Here is a 19,225-nt window from a genome sequence, read left to right on the forward strand (position 1 = left end):
ACGGCCTAGGACTCAGAAAGCAGGGTCGCTGCCCACTGCGCCAGTCTGCCGTCAATAATAAAACTGCATACATTCGACATCTCATTTGATACTTATTTGGCAAAGTCGGCATTTGGATGGCCACGTAGTTTGGATACAGTGTGGATAGGCGTGTTTTTTGTCCGCACACATAACGAATATTTTTGCGAACACGGTACGGCGTAGTCGGCTTTTCAAATATAATTCGAGTAGGTAACTAGTAGCTTTTCGTGACAGAGCTTGTCCAGGGAAGCTACCGCCATGCTTACATCCGTGACAAAGCTGCATTGCTGTGCCCAAGCCAGGCAAGGTGGAATTGCAGGCACATGAAGCTGAACAGGATATGAAGCGATGATAGCCCAGCCAGAATCCGAGCACGCACCGTTTGTAAGTTATGTGCGTTTTGAGCAATTTAAATATCACTTGCTGCACTTGCACGAAAACATCGTGAGGAATCCTGCACGCCAGAAAGTTCTCCATAATGTTCTCAAAGGTCTGAAGTCCACAAATCCGCACGGGGCCAGCGTGTGGCCAGTGGACTACAGCCTTAACCCCTTCTCATGGTGAGAGCAGACCCCTTCCTTGTAGTGGGCCAGTAATGGGTGGATGATAATTAGGCTTATCACCTTAGGTTGCTGGACACGGCGGCATTTGCAAGACGTGCCCCTCACATAATGTGCGAAGTTTTGCTCTGTTTAGATATAGGCGAACGGTTGGTGGCTCATCTTTGTCGGTAGGAGGTAATTAGGCCAGACCAGTAAAAGTTTAGAAATTTAATGCTCCAGAAATCAAACCCGCGACCCGCGACCCGCAATTTCTGTGAATAAATAATCAATACCCTAAAGTCATTTAACATTGAATAAATGATTTATTCGTGTGTCCAGTGTCCACCCCGTACCCACCTATTACCACATCCATTTCTGCTTTAGCTTTGACGGTAACTTTAGTTCTTTCATGGATTTTCTAATTTCTGATTTGATATCTGGGGATTTGATATTTCATGAAAAGCTATCTTTATTGCCCGCTTAGTGATTTGTAGCTTTCATATGGCCTGGCAGAGTGGCTTTCTGGAAGAAGATTAACGGCCTTTAAAATTGAATGCATCTTTTGGCATACCTACTAAAGTGTTTTTGAAGGTCATTCTGGAACACTTATTCAATATGATTGAGTTTGTAGTCTATTTTAAAATGGTCACGCGGTTACAACAATCAATACCGATGAGGATACAAACACTACATTAGGTCGATACTTACCATAGTGCTGACACTGTGCTTCTGTAGTGCTCCAAAACTTCTTTTTGAATATGGAGGGTAGAGGTAAGGAGAGTCATCTTATATGGGAGAAAAGTTGAAAAAGTGTCCAGTTGTATGCGCTAAATAACAGTTCAAAAATCCTCCACAATGGCGCTGGTGGATGCACAGGGTATGGTATGAATGTAGCAATCGTAGATGAATTGAAGTATGCCGAGTTAAAAAATTTAATGTCATTATCGACTAAAGTAGTTAATTATTGAGAATTTCAACAACTTACGTTGTACAAAATATTGTGGTAAATATAACCTTACTTCCTTGTTTATTTTTCAAGCCTACTCTAACAATATTTATATTTGGCGCTTCTTTTAAGAGTTACCTTAATGCAAATGTGGCGCCTTCCTAATTTAATACATTTTGACGACACTTTTTCATATACACAGATGATCCTCCTTACCTCTACCCTCCATATTTTTGAATTGCCACTGACGAAAATAGTAAAGCTCTCATTTTTAGAACTTGTGATTGTTACCGTGCCAGAGTAGTTATTACCGGTTTTGTGTAGTCCGAGCCTAAGTTGTCTTTGTTAAAACGTCACTCTCTAACCATAGACTAGACACTCTATAAGCTCTATGGTTCATTCAAATATTTCGGTTTGTTGTCAAATGTCAAATAGTCAAACACCTAACGGCGAGTGAAAGTATTTTTGTGTTTATAAATTGCGAATTTGTCTAAATTTATATTTTATCTTTGAACAATTACTTATTAAATTAACACTACAGCGTTATGGTGTTTGAATGAATTTGTGTGTTTAGTTTCTAATCCTATTAAAACATGGATCCATTTACTCAGGTAGGTCCGGCTTTTTGTATTGAAACGAGTAACGGCCGCCGTACGTAATAATTTTAATTTTTATCATTTCAATGAATCGTTATTGGTGTATTACAGCGTATGTTAGAAAGAGCGCGGGCTAGGCAGGAGAAAATTGATCAGAAACTCGCCAACTCGGGACAAGCTGTGCCTAAACGCAAGCCTTTAGCCGAAAATATAAGCATCGTTAAAAATCACGCATCACCGGTCAAATCGCCTATCAAAACCTCGAGGGAATCCATACCATCCCCCAAAAGGTCAACGAGAGAACTTACAAACTGTGATGCACCTATAATCAAACAGGTTATTCAAAAGTCCGACCAAGTCTTATCGCAGCAACGGAAAAATGATGTTATAGTGACAAAGAAGGAGTTTAAAAGTCCCAAAAGCAGTTTGAACCGTCGCAACTCTGATGTGTCTGTGGAGATCAATATTTCCCATAGAAATGATATTCAGATTGAGGTGCAGGTGGAGGAGAGAGATGCACCAATCAGCATCGTTTACAACCCAAGTGAATGTGAAAATAATGTTGTTATTCAAGAAATTGATGGTAAGTTTGTATTTTCAACCTTATGGCATCATCTACGAGTGTCTCTCAGAGTCATCATCATCATCATCCTCATCATCCTCAGCCTGTGGGCTCCTTTTCCCATAGGAAAGAGCACAGACCCACAATGATGATGTTTGGTTTCGGTTTTAGGTATTGAGAACTAATTCTGTCATAAAAATACCAGTGCCAGCCTGGAAATAGGAAATTGGCATTGTACCCCACCCTCCCTATCCCCTGGTACCCAGATGCATTTAGGGTCTCAGTTAATGAGATGAAACCTGAGGATATCAATATTTTAAATGACTTGTACCTTTGTTCTCTTTTATTTATTTCTTGTGTGCAATATTTTTGATTGATTGATTGATAGGGTGGTAAGATAATGATAATGATTTATTACAATCATAAATATTGTCTTAAATTTTAGGTAATGTTGCTAAATAATTCTGTTTAAGCCAAAGTTTTTGTAATTAATGAGTAAGTATAAAAATTATGATAATCCCATTAAGTTGGTTTCATGCTTATTATTAAGTATATCTCTAGTAATTGCAAATAAAAAGGCATTTATATGATTATTCGGCATCAGCCTTACGAATACTGTTGCTTACTTGGCACCGAAGATATGCATTTAAATTTTGCTGTATCTGCCAATTTTATATGTACTTTAAATTTATATATTTGTTCCAAGTGTAGGTATAACACTTTTATACAAATATAAACTATATGAACTTATATAATTGAGGTATTGCTTATTTTTGAATACAATTTAATCTAAATTGCTATTTCTTCACGAGAATTCATAATATTCCTTGTCAGATAGGCTACGGAGACATGCACAAAGGCAACAGTGCAAATGGCTAAATAAATTTGTTTTCCTGTATTTTGCACATTACTCATCACTGATAATATTATGTTCCGAGGAGTCTTTACCAAATGTTGTTTACTTAGTAATACAATAATAAACACCATTAAGATTGTATTGGCTTAAGACAAAGCTCATTTGAATTCCAGAGTTGTGTTAGTACTTTAGATTTAAATTCATTTGAAAGTGAAATGTTGAGTGTTTATTTTTGTTATTAGCAAATGATTATCAGCTATGGGTAACAGTATAATTTCTAGCTATTAAAATTATTATTCTACTAGCGTACCCAGCCAGTTTATTTTATTTAAACAAAAAAATTACATCATTAAATTTTGAATTTAAGTCTCATAATAAGACTAATACTAATAAAAATAAAAATTAAGGTACCAAACTTTACAGTATTACTCGCCAGGTCAGTCCGGAGATTCCCTAAAAGTTTCATTGAAATCGGTCCAGCCATTTCAGAGCCTATACAGAACATACCCATACACTATATCTTTTATTTTATTTTTCTATATTAGAAAATAATATAACGGAGAACGGACAGCAGCATTGTTTGTGCTACTACTACAATCTACTGTGATGACCAACCCATCTGCCCAGTGTAGTAATTATGGACAAGCCCTTCCATTGGAGAGTACTTTAGTCCAGCACTGACAGACTGCTACAGGCTATTCATGAATATATTTTTAAGTTTTTAATAATCTTTGGAAAGAAGAACTTGTCATAATAATATGTTACAAAATACTGGAAGTGATTGTTTGTTCTAAAATACGTCTTAAGTCATAATACTAAAACCAATCAGTCATAAAATTCTTCCATGCATCAGCCAATTCGTAATTACATCTTAATCAAATTGTATGCTTAAAAAAACCTAGGTGTTTGTTTTTAGAAATCACCATAAAGTGATTATTCTAAAATATAATCAATATTTTTGAAACAAACTAAAACTTTTTTTTACAATCTATTTTCAGGTGATAACGAGCAAGAAATAAGAGCACTTGAAATGGGAGAACCGAAGGCTGACAAGGCTAATCTGCGCCATAACATAAAATCTCGACTGGACAGATTAGCTAACATGTACTCAGGTATGAATCTTTAGAAACTGACGGTGCAGATACTACAAACCAACTGACTTTGTTTCAAATGAAACTACAAGGACTCACAATCACAATATAAACTCATCACTAGGTCACTACAGAGCACAGATCTCATCTCTGAATGAGAAGATAACCCTTCTCATTCAGAGATCCGTGGCCTTAGTCCACCACACTGGCTAAAAGCAGATTGGTAGATTTCATACGCCTTGTAAGCATTTCCTCAATATTTTTTCCTTTACTTGTTATAGCAGGTAATATTTATGTGAAGTAACATAATTGATCGCTTTAATTGCACATGAATACTGTAGAGGTAAAGCAGTAGTTTTTTTATTGTGTTTAAATGGACTAATCCCAAAAACTAACAGCCTCAAAAAAAAGAAGGAATTGTTGAGGATTGTTATAACTTTGGACTATGAACTGATAAACATATGGTTCCCATTTTAATTAACAAACATTGAGTTGTTGAACAGATAAAACGGATGTGATAAAACATACAAAAAACTGTGTTCTAATATAATTTATGCACATTTATTGCATACATAATTACTAGGCCGGCCTTAATTCATAATACATACTTGTAAATGCTACAAAGAAAAAATATTCATGTGCATTTTATATATCCTTATGACCTAGGAAAATAGCTGTGTAATTTTAAGTTACCAATTATCATGGGAGCATTGCTAGATAGAAATATGTAGAAGTGCTTGCTTAGGTCTAATGGCAACCATTTTGAAAATTGGAACAATAGGTATGGAGTTATATCTTAGAGTTATGGCTATAAAGGTCTTTATTAATCCATTGATTGTTTTCCTTCCAGATAATCCAACATTGTCTCCTCCCATATATCGATCTGAGGAGTACATGTCATCACCTCCTAAAGAGCCCCACTCGATGAAGCCTAAACATGATGGGAAGAAGAAGTTTGGTAGACTAGCAGCATTGGCTGACCAAATAAATAACTGGGAAGATGACCTCAGGCATCATGCACTTGTAAGTATCCCATCTATCTGTATTAAAAACCGTTCATTGACCGATACAAACCTTTAAGTTTTTGGAAATAAATATCACTTGTTTTAACGGTAAAGAAAGAGCAATTTTGCATGCCAGAGAGTTTGCTACAATGTTCTTAAAGGCGTGTGAAGTCTAGCAATCTGCAATTGGCCAGCGCGGCGATCTACAGCTTTAAACCTGATCTATGTGGCAAAGGAGTCCCGTGCCGTTATGATGATTCTGTTATTTATTTACAGCAACCAGAAACCACGAAAACTTCATCCAATCAGAAAAAAGAAGATAAAATGGATTCATCTACCCTAGATATGTCCATTCACTCCTTCAAAGACATCAACAAGGCTTTACAAACTGCTAAAAATAACAAGGTATGAAAAAGCGAATAAAAATCACTTTAGTCAATAGACAGCTTCGGATACATGGAAAGGAGTATTGTGTCTGCTAGGTTTATTATGATCAACTATATTAAAATCACACCTTGTCTTTTTTTTAATTTATTGCTTGTAAGTTTAATAGCATGCGCCGCATAGATGATACAAAATGAAGAAAACTTAAGGGTAGGGCTTTTATCACTCTTACAATGACTATCCTTAAATTGTTTATAACTCGTAATGATTTTTTTTTCTTTTTTATCATCTGCCCGCTTAGTGCATACCATTTGCATACCCCGTATGCACGCCATGACGCCACTGGCGCAACGACATTATTATCTCGTATTTTTTCTATAGGGATAAATGTAAATGGGTGGAGAAAATTTTCTTGTGGTGCTGTACTGTAATATCGCGTGGTGAGTGAGTTACTGGTTAACCTGTTAGAGGCAGTTTTTATTTATGCCAGTGTTCTTGAAACTTTTATCCCTAATATAATCTCTACTTGTAAAATAATAAGAACCTAGGCTTCGTCGAACCGGTAAGATAAACCGCTTGACGGCACGTCCTTGTACGTTAAGATTAACTGGGATTGCAGTCTTAATTGACAATTTGTTTCAGAATTCAAAGCAAGTCAACTCGCACACATTTACGAGACCCAACGTGAACGAGTGCCAGCGATTGGCAAAGCAAATTGTTGCAGAGCTGGTAAGTGATAGATATGTAAGACTTTATAATATACACAGTGAATTGAAGATATTTCAGGTGAAAAGTGAAAATTAATATACTAAAAATGCTTTGACTTATTTGCATTTTGCCAAAGGATTTTGTAATAAACCTTGACATATTAAGAAAGCGGGAAACGTCTCTTTGTGGTTTATTTATTTTAATACCGCGTTTGTCTAATTGGGATAAAAAAATTACGGTCGGCCATTACTTGATTAAATATCAGTCAAAAAATGAAGAAAACTAGATATAAAGGAAATGTTATATATCGCTTTTAATGAAAAGGTAAGTTATTTTTTCTGATAATTATTATAATATTATTTCGTAATGAATTTAATTGTATAACATTGTATTTGTAATGCATGACAACTTTTTTATTTGTCGTTTGGTAAAATAAATCAAATATTTTTTGAAACAAATATTATACTTAAGTAGTTAAAAAAAATTATACTTAAGATAAACTTGAGTATTACTGATATCCGAAAAGTTGTGCTGTCGTGTTAAGACAATAATAATAATGATTAATTAATCGGTTGCATTAAGAAGCACCCTGTCGTGCGTACGAGCGATGTGATGCGGAATCAGCACCGATCCGGTCATTCACTAGAACGAAATAAAAATTGGAATACCTAGTAGGTATTTAATACAATCACCTATTTATACCCTGCATTTTTTTTTAAATTCTTCAATCTAGTAAACTATAATTATTTTGAACGTGGCCTAGATATACTCTAGATCAGTACGGTTAACATGCGCGACTCGACATAATTAATCTTTACCCGTTACTCGTAATTTTTCTATGGAGATGACGATATAACGGGTTGACCTAACCCTCCCGTGGCTCGTATGCTAGACCTACAAGACATAAAAGAAGATCTTCAAACCATGTGAAACCGTGATTTCTTTTTCCAAACAAGTCATAGATATTATTTAGTTTATAGTACCTTCGTTACTAACAAACGAGATCCTATGATTGGGCGTTAGGGTGTCGGATTAATTTAATTTAATAACAACCTATATGTTAATTTTGGTGTTGGGTTTGATTATAAGTTTAGAAAGAATCTTTTTTTTTGTCGACGAAGTTGCATCATGTTCTTGAAACACATTAAAACAAATCATTTCGATATAAATATATTACGTACTTCGGTTTCGTTGGTGTGGAATCTCAATAAGTTTTTTTTATTGCTTAAGTTGCTTAACAGAGCTAAAAGTGACTGTGATCTGCAAACTGTGCTGGACAGTTTGATGATCAAGTGAAAGTTCGTTTACTGATCACGTCACTTGGCCTAAGCACCTCACTACACAGTCCATCAATTGATTCACAATTGCTATGAACGTCATACCTTAGTTTTTAGTTAGGATATATCCCCTTTACCCTGCCCAAGGATCAGGAGTATCAAAAATGCTTTTCCACCACGCCAAAAAAAAAGGAACCATGGCTATTAAACACCCCTTTGATAACGAAACACCAAAAGTCGATAGTAACATATTAAATCATTAACAAATACCAACGAAAACACTATAGTTGACTATTTTTCGAAACCCAGTTAATTTGTCCAATGTCTACTTTTCGAGAGAAGAAGAAAATAAAAGAAATTATAATCTTACGATTAGGTACCTTATTGAATCACTTGGTTAGTTGGTTTCTGTTTCGGTTATTTAAAACTTTTTTGAAATCTCTTAATTTGATGACGTAGTGTTTAAGGCTTCGGGCTCTCTTTTGGCAGGGCCGAGTTCGGTTCCAGTGCGGTTCCAATTTAAGCAATAAATAATCTGTTGCTTTAACGGTGAAGAAAATCATTATGGGGAAACCTGAATGCCTCAGAGTTCTCCGTAACATTCTCAAAGGCTTGTGAATACTACCATCCGCACTTTGCCAGCGGCGTAGTGGACCGCGGCCTAAACCCTTCTCATTCTGAGATTATGTAGTTATTAATGACGGACGATTGGCGCAGTGGGCAGCGACCCAGCTTTCTTAGTCCCAGGCTGTGGGTTCGATGGCCACAACTAGAAAATATTTGTGTGATGAACATTTCAGTGCCTGGGTGTTTATCTGTAAGTATTTATGTGTATTGTTCATAATGTCATCTTAGTACCCATAACACAAGCTACGCTTACTTTGGGGCTAGATGGCGATGTGTGTGTGTGTATTGTCGTAGTATATTTATTTATTGATGAATATAATAAGGCAATATAAAGTAAACTTGAAAACACTAAGGCTCGTAAAAAAAACTGACTAAAAATTAAATTGTATTAAGAACCTCCTCCTTTTTTTATAAGCGGTTAAAATCCTTAATCACTTCTTACATACTAACCCATTTACGTTGTTTTAAAAGATACAAAAGTTTGTTTGTCAGTTCAAAAGTATTGATTTGCATACGTTCTTCAAAATAAGGAACGCGAGCTCGACCTTTGCTGACATGCTGGATTATCGCTCTTAGGACAATGGCATCCAGTGAGTAGGCTGTTGGAGCTATTTTACATTTGAGTACTATATTTTTTAAAGTTATTGCTTCTTATGGAAGGGTATTGCGTCGCTACGTAACGCGTTACAGCGCCAGTCCGTCTGGCTCCCCCCTCTCTCACTTTAACCCAAAGCGCTATTTTGGGCATTTAATTTAACTAAGAATAAGGTATTTTATACACAATACAGTTTTTGGGCTATGGAAACTACTGTTACAAATTTTTGTTACGTTGAGGATTCATCGGTTTTTTCGAACAGCGACAAGTTCACAGTACATACAAATATTTTATTTAGTTTTATTTACTTGAATATTCATTTTAGGACGTTAACATTGTTCGTTTTCAGGAAAAGAATGTCTTAAGCGCTATGCAAATATACGTTGATTACGCGTTTTTACAAAGCTAAGTTTAACATATTATTTATTTTTAAATTGTTAAATATAATATTTATATAATAGTTAGACCTACCTTAAAGCCATCGTATTTTTGATAATTTTCACCACACCAGTAGATCAATCTTTATAAAAATATATATTTCTTGTGTGCGTATGTCACTGAACTCCTCCTAAACGGCTGGACCGATTTGAATGAATTTTTTGGTATGCGTTTGGGTGGCACCCTGGATGGTTTAGATTCACAAATCAGCCCGACAGATGGCGCTGGGGTCCGCTAGTTATCTATAAATTCTCTTACGCCATTACAATGCAGTCTAGCTTGAATAATTTCACTGACTGAAAAACCAAATAGAATAGATTTCAAGACTTTACTTTTGAGTTGGGTTTAAAACTGTTGCGTTTTTAAAGTTTTTCGAGTTTATGAGTTAGTTTTGACATATAAACAACGTTTTTTTTCTTGCGTATAAATGAGTTTGTGTATAATTGTCTGGCTTCAGTTACAAGTTTCGCTTATGAATCCGTCTCTACGTTTTTCCTAGTCCGTCTAATCCCGATTAGAATCACGAACGCATAGACAATTTGACAAGCGCGCGCTCCGCATAACAAAAAGATAGGAATGTATTGACTATTGTCCGTAGAGTTGTACTTCGTAAACGTTACGAGACAATCTTAATTGCGTATCACCTATTTGCATAACCCTGATTGTTTAAACACTTTTGTTTCTATAGCTATAGAAATAAGTAGCTGCGCCGCGCGGTACATAAGTAGTTGGGTTTGTTAGGACGTCTTCCAGGTCCTAGGACCTAGGATCAAATATCGTTCATCGGAAGTTTATGTTTCCCAGGATCGAATGAGCTTGTGTTTTTTCTCCGTCCTTTCAACTAACTCTATGCGGAAAATCAAGTCGATTGGTTTAGACAGCGCGTTATTGAAGGGCAAACAGACAAACACGCATTCGTATTTATAATACCGACTGTTGCCCGCGTTTTTCATTCGCGTTTATAACGGTTTTTATACAAATCGCCAGTGGCGTGCATAGAGGGTATGCAGATGATATAAGAAAATCTCCAGTACAAGCTAAAAAAACTTAAGGCTAGGCATTGTAAGTGTATAAAAAAATCTTACCCTCAAGTATGTATAACTCATACTGGAGATTTTATCATCTGCATACTCTGTGCATACCCTCTATGCACGCCACTGCAAATCGCCTAGGAATTGTATGCTAAAAAATATCCGATAGTACTGTCCGTCCTTTCAACTAACTGTACCTATGCGAAAAATCTAGTTGATTGGTTGCTTAAATAGAGCGTTATGGAAGGATAAACAATCAAACACTCATTCGTATTCATAATATATCATTATGGATCATATTTTTGGGAAGAGTGGTACTTTCAAGGTGGTCCCATTGTTATCACTTCTCAGTTTACGATCTATTGACGGGATCATGCAGATATCGAGGGAACTCTTCAAATATTAAACGCACGCGTAATGAAGATAATTGGGATATTTTTTATAGTAACTATTCCCTTTTTGATTGGCACCATTTGGTCAAGTGAAACGGATGATTCAAGTCCCGGATGGCCGCCGGAACTTCACAATAATAGTAATAATGCATTTCAAACGTTCATTTAAAATAATGTTGTAGGAAATATATTGTACGGGAGCTAGTGATGCGCTGGACTAGTATTGAGCTCGGGTGACAAGGTACGACGACCATTCATCTTTGGAAGCTATATATATGGCCCGAAATTGTGAAAACTTCGAAAGCGCGAGGGTAAACCTGATTTTTGGCGTGGCGACATATTGTAACAATAAAAATGAATATTAATTTTGTGATAAAACAGTCATTATTAACCGACTTACAAAATGGAGTGGTCTCCATTTGGTTGTATTTTTTTTTATATTTGTGGAACAATTTTGTAATGCTTTATCTTATACCAAAAGTATATTGAAGTGCAAGTTTATTTTAGGTTCTATTGTCACGCTATCTTTTAAATTAAGTAATATTTTAGTGGACACACATATAATTTTTAAATACGTATCTGCTAAAAACTAGTAATTATTAAACATCTTTAAAATGACTCTCGAAGACACTCTTCCGCAGCACGAAAATAGATCCAATGTCAGCTTCATGCAGCAATCTTTGTAGCGATCTACTGCACACAGGCGAAGCTTATAAATAACGTACTGATACGTTAAGTCGCATAGCGGTTTGCTAAGCAATGTGTAGGGCAAAAGATTAGTTCCCATAATCTTACTACGTCACTAAACATAGAGCGTTTATTAATACTCCTAAATAAAATTGGGACGAACAGCTTTACGTAATAATTGACACGTCTGTTGACGCCATACCGAGATTTAGGGCGCATCTACGTCAGTTGTAGGTGGACCCAACTTTCAAAATTATTCGGGACATAATTATTGTATAACTATCACAATTCATAAAAAAAACAATTTAATCTCCATAAACAGCTTGTATAATGTTGAATAAAAAAAAATTCATTTGTGTACAACTAAATACAAAGCATTAGAACAAAAAAAGGAAAAGGTACAAAAGGCGGCCTTATCTCTACCAGGCAACTAATTAAAGTACATGAAGTTAAGAATTTAGGGTAGAAGGGTTAGGGTGTACACAAAATGATACTTAAATTTGTTGCTTGTATAAAGTCCCACTGCTTAGCACTAAAGCGTAAGTAGCTTTAGTACAAAAACTGCTCCCTTTGCAGTCGAGTTTTCTAGTATAGAAATACTTCAACGTTAGAGTAGAATAGATCTTATTAGCTTTGAGTTAAAGTTAAAATTTGACTACCATTATTTACAATAGTGATTTAGCGCGGGCTTTTGGCAGAACGTTTGTAAAACAATAATCAAAAGTATACGTTTTAGGACTCTAAAACAAGTAGCACTGGGTTCATTTTACTTTGAAGATACGATACGATTGCGAGCGAGCAAATCTGGTACTAAGGCTACGTAGCTAGAAAATCGACGTCATCTCCTTAACGTGCACTACGATTAACGGGTTTATATATGGCAGCGGGCTGACGCGGTATCGTACCGGAACGGTAAATCGCTTGGCGTATGTCAAGGCATATGTCTTTGTCGGTACGATGTCCACGACAGAGGCCTTTTGCTGTAAAGAATAATTATTATTACCATGATATGTTCGTTTGAACCTCATTTTGGAATCCTCGGCATCTGAATAGGTGGCGGAACTGAGATAAACCGATCGCTATGTAAAAGATAAAAGAAAAACAAAAGAAATAATAATTTCAATGTTAAACAAAACTCCTTAAGGCCTTTTGTGATAAAACCCGATACTTCAGAAAACCATAAACATATTTTTGGCCGACCGAAACAAAAGGGGCCGCTCCAGCGCATGTCATGAACGCGTTATGGCGTTGAAGCGTATAGAATGACCACAGATTTTACGACTGCAAGCGTGGTTTTGAGAAAAGCAAAGCCTATATTTTCTTCAAATGTAGGTAGCTAAATAAAAAAAGTTTATTGTTATAACTTTTGAATGTTTCTTTTGATTGCGTTTTCGTCTGGCGTAAAGCGTTCGATCGGACAAAGATTCAACGCAATCGTACGCAATGTAAAACAGAGTATTTGGTTTTATTATCAGAAAAAACAATCATTGTTCAAATCAAAGATCTCTTTAAGGCCGCCTTTGCACCATAGCACTAAGTACTATTACTGCTTTTGTGTTTTTTGCTATTGTGTTTTATTGCAATAAAGATTTTCTATTCTATTCTATTGTTCATTAACCGACTACAAAAGGAAGTTTTTATGTATGTTGGGTCACAACTCCGTCATATATAAAAGACGGATTCGCAAAATTTTTGGAAAGTTGCGAAAGGAGTGCTATTACGAAATGGTACCATTTAAAATTCATACAGATCTGGGGTAGGGTTTCGTAGACAGACGGATTTGTTCAAAAAATGACAGTTAACAAACGGAATCGCATAAATAAGCTACGTTCACGCAATCACAATAAACATCACGCCTGCACACTCGAAAGGGTTATGCGGATGTATTCACTATTCAGTATCGATATACTGAAACGGGGTATACCCACGTTTTATTTATTTTATTTATTTATTTTTATTAGGACTACCAACAAAATTACATGTATTATAGTTAAGAATAAAGTTAGCCTGAGGTTACAAATGACACATAATTTCACTTATAGGTAGTCACAGCATGCACTGGTTAGTATGTACGATAACTCAATTTTATACAAGCATTATTAAAAGATATGTAAATTTATAATAATAAAATTTAAACAGAAAGCTTCATAAGTGCCTGTGATAGGCCTACATGAATAAAGAAATTTTGAATTTGAATTTGAAATAGAAACTTACATTACCAATGTTAATATTTTAGGAACTTAGAAAACAAAGTTGGGGTACCTATTTATCAGATTACGAATCACCCTCTAGCGAAGTGCCAAACGTTTTAATAATTTTGGTTTTAAATTTTCCTAATGTATCGTTTAACAATTCAATACACTCACTTTTAGCACTAAATTCATTATACAATCTACTTAGCCTAGGTATTAAGGAGTGGTGGCCGAGATTAGTTCTATAAAATTTGTGTGTGAAGAGTGGAATAGGGTACCGCGGCATACGAGAGGAAACCTTAAGGTATATTTGGCTCAACAATTCAGAGTTATCAATGGTGCCGTTTATGAGCTTATGTAGAAATACCATATCGTGTAGCCTACGTCTTTCCGATAATGAATTTAACTTGAACGACTTGAGTCGATGTTTATAAGGCTTTCTTTTGTCAGATGTCAGATGATTATTAGACATGGTTTGTGCATAATAAGTGCTGTTTGGGAGGTCGCAGCGGCTATAAACCGAAGCAAATGAATCCGCAAACAAATTGCATACACTAGGGCCGTCAGTAGCAACCTTATCGCAGAATACCATTCTAGTCGGGTAGGTGTTTGGTGATCTTCTGACGTTCTTTAAATGTGTCCAAAAGTATTTGGGATCTTTAGCGAGGTTATCTTCAATTGTATCGATATATTTATTATAGCATTCTTGAATTAAAATGTTGCTGTTAAATCTCAACGATTCGAACTTTAGTATATATAAAAAGTTTTCTATTAAAGTTAGTAAAAGTTGCATATTTCTTCATGATTAGAAGCTAGTTGTTGCACATAGTATTCAAACTTAATTTAAACATATTTTTTTTACTTTTTAACCTTCTATAACATTTATTTGGGAAGTCCTTGCTTTTTTTTGTAAATAAAAAATTCTTCATTATATTGATGATGCAGTCTACACCAATACTTACCAACAGATAAAACCTATTTCAAGTGCAAATAAACGTTCGAAATATATTTTCTACTAAAAAGTTTAAGTTATTACACATAAGTTTTTACACGATGACTTTTTTTCAGATTACAATAATGACTTGCTTAATACAATCAAATTAATAGTTGTTGGGTTTGTAAGAAGCATCCTATATAGAATGTCAGCGGCGTGATGCGGCGGCGATGTCGATTCAAAATTAATAGTTGTTGGGTGTGTAAAAAGCATCCTATATAGAACGTTAGCGGCGTTGCACGGCGGTGATGTCGATTCAATCATACAGTGGAAAAAAAATATAGGTACTTACTTAATTTTCTCCAAATCTTTCATATTTCTAAATGCAGAAATTAATGTTTTAATTTTTCATAACTCGCTTAGATTATTTTAATATTGCTTATAGTCACTATAAGATCGGATAGATAAAAGGGGTTGTGGATTTTCTACTATAAACAAATCACTGTTTATACGTAATTTATGTTGATTCTGACAATGCCGACCCCCCTTAAAGTTGCGATACAGAACTATTCATGTACCCGACCACCCAGAAAGCGAGAGTTTAAAATCTCTAGGCGCATCCGTAAAATATGTTTAGTAACGATAAGTTTTTTTCTTTTGTTTTCTTGTCATTGTCAACTGGTTTTAACGTATAACGACTAAAAGATTTAGTTTACGGTAACCAACTAAATCTTTCAACTGAATATATTGGTGACCAGATAGATTAATTAAGTAATGACAGGCTCATGCCGCCTCAGGTTGGTGGACCCGATGGGGCACTGTGTAGGACATTTTACTTGCATTGGTACTTGCGATGGTTTTCACTCAGACGGCCGATTGGCGCAGTGGGCAGCTACCCTGCTTTCCAAGTCCAAGGCCGTGGGTTCGATTCCCACAGCTGGAAAATGTTTGTGTGATGAACATGAATGTTTTTCAGTGTCTGGGTGTTTATATGTATAAGTATTATAAGTATTTATGTATGTTATTTATAAAAATATTCATCAGTCATCTTAGTACCCATAACACAAGCTACGCTTACTTTGGGGCTAGATGGCGATGTGTATATCGTCGTAGTATATTTATTTATTTGTTACTTTAAAAAAAAACTATGACTGGGTGACCTTCGCAACACTTCAAGTTAATAATAAAACGAAGGTTCATACGCATGGTTGAAAGAGAGCAGCAAAGGTTCCATCAAAACCAGTTAAAATTTATAACCAAATGATGCGCATACGCATCGTTCAGTATACACGTTATATAATCGTCGATCAACCGGCAACGCCACATGACTGTGATATATGGACATGAAAGACTTTTATTGCTTATTTATACAACGTACTGGTGTCATTTTGTAATAACACTGACAGATGTCCCCTATTTTGTTGTCAAAATAAATAAATGCCATATTTAACAATGTTGCACTATCCAGCGCGCTCATTCCAATCTTTCACTGTGTTTGTTGTAAGGATTTCTGTCTGTACGAGATTGTTCCAGCAAAAAGAGCGCCTTTGCACACGTCTTATAATGTCAAATGAAGAATTCATACTAATATTATAAATTCGAAAGACGTATGTCTGATTGTTTATTTATTTGTTTGTTACCCACGTTCCGCTTAAACGCACCACGGATCTTGAAGAAACTTTTTAAATATGTACTTCTAAAAGAAATATATAAATTAATTGAGAATCTGTTTTAGAATGTACCAGTAAAAATTTTAATTATTAAATTTCTAATATTTCGAAAATAAAATGTCTTTCTTACTTTCATTCCAATAGTGTTGAGCCAATAATTTACTTGGATCTTGGAATGACCGGATTTGATTTCAGTATCAAGGTCAATATGATACCTATACATTTTCATATAAATTACGGTACACTTGTAGGATTATTATTTATTTATCTACTCAAACTCATATTCAAGTATTTATTGTACATGTTAAAATATTTATTTTTTTATCTTTATCAATAGTATTGTTGTATTTGTATAGTCTGGTTTATGTATTAGTATGTAGATATTCGTATGTATGTACTAAATATTGTACCCCACCTATTCGTTTTTGTTTTTAGTTTTCCTAATACTAAGGTTGCCTGGCAGAGATCGCTACTTAGCGATAAGGCCGCCTTTTGTGTCCTGCTTCATTCTTCATGTGTTTGTTCTTTTTTCTCTCGTTTTTCTGAGTGGTGTACAAATAAAGGGTATAAATAAATACAAGGAATTAAAATTTTCGTCACAGGTGATTATGATTATTTTTCTATTGAGTAAATTTTACTGAATCCTATATAGCGGATAACCATTTACTCAGAAATATTGTTGTGAAAAATGTATCTTCCTTTTGCTTTGTTGAACTACATAAATGAATATAATTTAAGTACTTTTAACCTCTTTTAGCAGCAATCAGCACCTTAATACAGGTATACCATTAAAATAACAAGTTTATTGGCAAGTTCCAATGCTGTAGTATAACTTGACGATAATATCGTTGGCCTTCGTTACCTTTTAGTGTCATTGTCACATCATCATAAAGATCGGCTTACGAGTTAAGATGAAATCGATTTAAATAATGACAAAGGTGACCTTCGCGTGACAGGATTTTAAGGCTTTAAATAAACACGTTTCGATACGAGACATTATAAGAGTTCCTACGATACGTGTGCTCCCGACTGGGCAATAGAGATGACTTGCTAATTAATGTTCATGTATATATACATATACATCCCTGGCGTAGCGGTATGAGCTTTAGTTTTAAGTTCGAGGTCTCGGGTTCGATTCCCGGTAGGGACAGTTGCCTAAAAAAAATCAATAATCAACTCTTAAGGATATTAATCTATTGGAGAATAAGATTTTTCTGACAGTTCAATTAACAAATTTATGATTATAATAATCTAAACGTATAATATAACTGTAACTGGACGAATATCGATATGAAACCCAAAACTTAATTTTTTATTTTTCTGTCTGCTCCCGTATCACGTAAAAACAGCTACGCTCTGCATTAACATTTAAGTTGTTTTTTTAAACCATAGGTCCCCTTTGGAATAGCGGATGAAAGTTTAAATCGGTTTTACACCGTAACTCCGTAACTATAAAATCTGAACCAATTTCAACATTTATTGTATTATTAGTTTGTTCATGCCAAAGTTTAATTTGTTAATATTTTGTCGCGTTGCATAAGAGGTACTAGTCCAACTTGTAATTGGCAGTGTGGTGTCGGCATTAGAATACGGTTGTCACCATCCGTCCGGGTTCAGTTTTCTCGCGGGTTCCGTACGAGCAGACTAAGAAAAAATAACGGAGAACTGGCAGCAGCGTCCTCTGTGCTAATAGTACCATCTACTGCGACCAACCCTTGTACCCAGCGTGGTGATTATTGACAAAACCTCCCGTTGCGCGAGGCCTTTAGTCGAGCCGAGGACGGTTATTGGGTATTTTTGACAGAGTTACCAGCATAGCTCAGCGATTCGCAAAGCTAAAGTGGAAATGGGCGGGGCACATAGCTCGGAGAACGATGGGGTGCCAAGGTGCTGGAATGGCGACCCCGAACCGGGATACGCAGCATTGGTCGGTCCCCAACGAGGTGGACAGACGACATCTAGTCATCAAGTCGCTGGGAGCCGCTGGAAACAAGCGGCCCAGGACCGTGTATTTTGGAACTCCCTACAAAAGACCTATGTCCAGCAGTAGAGTTCAATCGGTTGAGATGATTATGATATCAACCTCCGCACATGTCGTAGTTTTCTCAAAAATTTCATCACATCTCCATAGTGAATAATAAATTCATAAATTATGCAAACAGGAAGCCGGTCGCGAATCGACGATGTTTCCTCGTCTGATGCAAGCGACTTCTTCACGCTTGCATCAAGATTACGACAGAACCTCTTTATGCGACCGTATCAAATTGTCATCAATTCCTACAACCTTTGTTGAAACACTCCTACATCACAATCCGCCAATATTATCTTTCCTGGTAATAAACCGTCAATGCAAAATGTTACCTAATAAAAAAACAGTAGAACACATTTATGGGGCTCTTGAATTTTTATATGTTATGGTACATTGAACCAGGTTTTTGCGTATATTGGTTACCGGTCGCGGGAGTTTTTATCTCGATGCTCAGTTGGGTGCGTCGAACTCAATATTAAATTGTGTCGAGTGTTTTAATAAGACCATTGTCTGATAGACTGTCAGTCAAAGATTTTTTTTGTCCTCGTTACTTAGTGTGATATTTTCTACCAATATTTACTTATTCGAACGCGTGAAAGTTAACTGCGATTTTTACAGATCCAAAGGAGGCGCTCCATCTAAT

General features: G+C 35.7%; 1 protein-coding gene across 5 annotated transcripts in view; it reads left to right on the top strand.

The window, feature by feature from the left end:
• The first annotated feature begins 1,954 nt into the window (after positions 1-1,954).
• Positions 1,955-19,225, top strand: part of LOC120626381 (anillin) — an 80,784-nt gene continuing 63,513 nt past the window's right edge. For all 5 annotated transcript variants that reach the window (XM_039893893.1, XM_039893909.1, XM_039893901.1 and 2 more), the window contains exons 1-6: positions 1,955-2,120; positions 2,217-2,688; positions 4,522-4,635; positions 5,465-5,637; positions 5,895-6,023; positions 6,645-6,731. In XM_039893893.1, the coding sequence (XP_039749827.1) occupies positions 2,103-2,120; positions 2,217-2,688; positions 4,522-4,635; positions 5,465-5,637; positions 5,895-6,023; positions 6,645-6,731 (993 nt within the window). In that variant the 5' untranslated portion in view covers positions 1,955-2,102. The remainder of the gene's footprint in view (positions 2,121-2,216; positions 2,689-4,521; positions 4,636-5,464; positions 5,638-5,894; positions 6,024-6,644; positions 6,732-19,225) is intronic.

This window comes from Pararge aegeria, chromosome 1, assembly GCF_905163445.1.
Source record: "Pararge aegeria chromosome 1, ilParAegt1.1, whole genome shotgun sequence".
Classification (NCBI taxonomy): Eukaryota; Metazoa; Arthropoda; class Insecta; order Lepidoptera; family Nymphalidae; genus Pararge; species Pararge aegeria.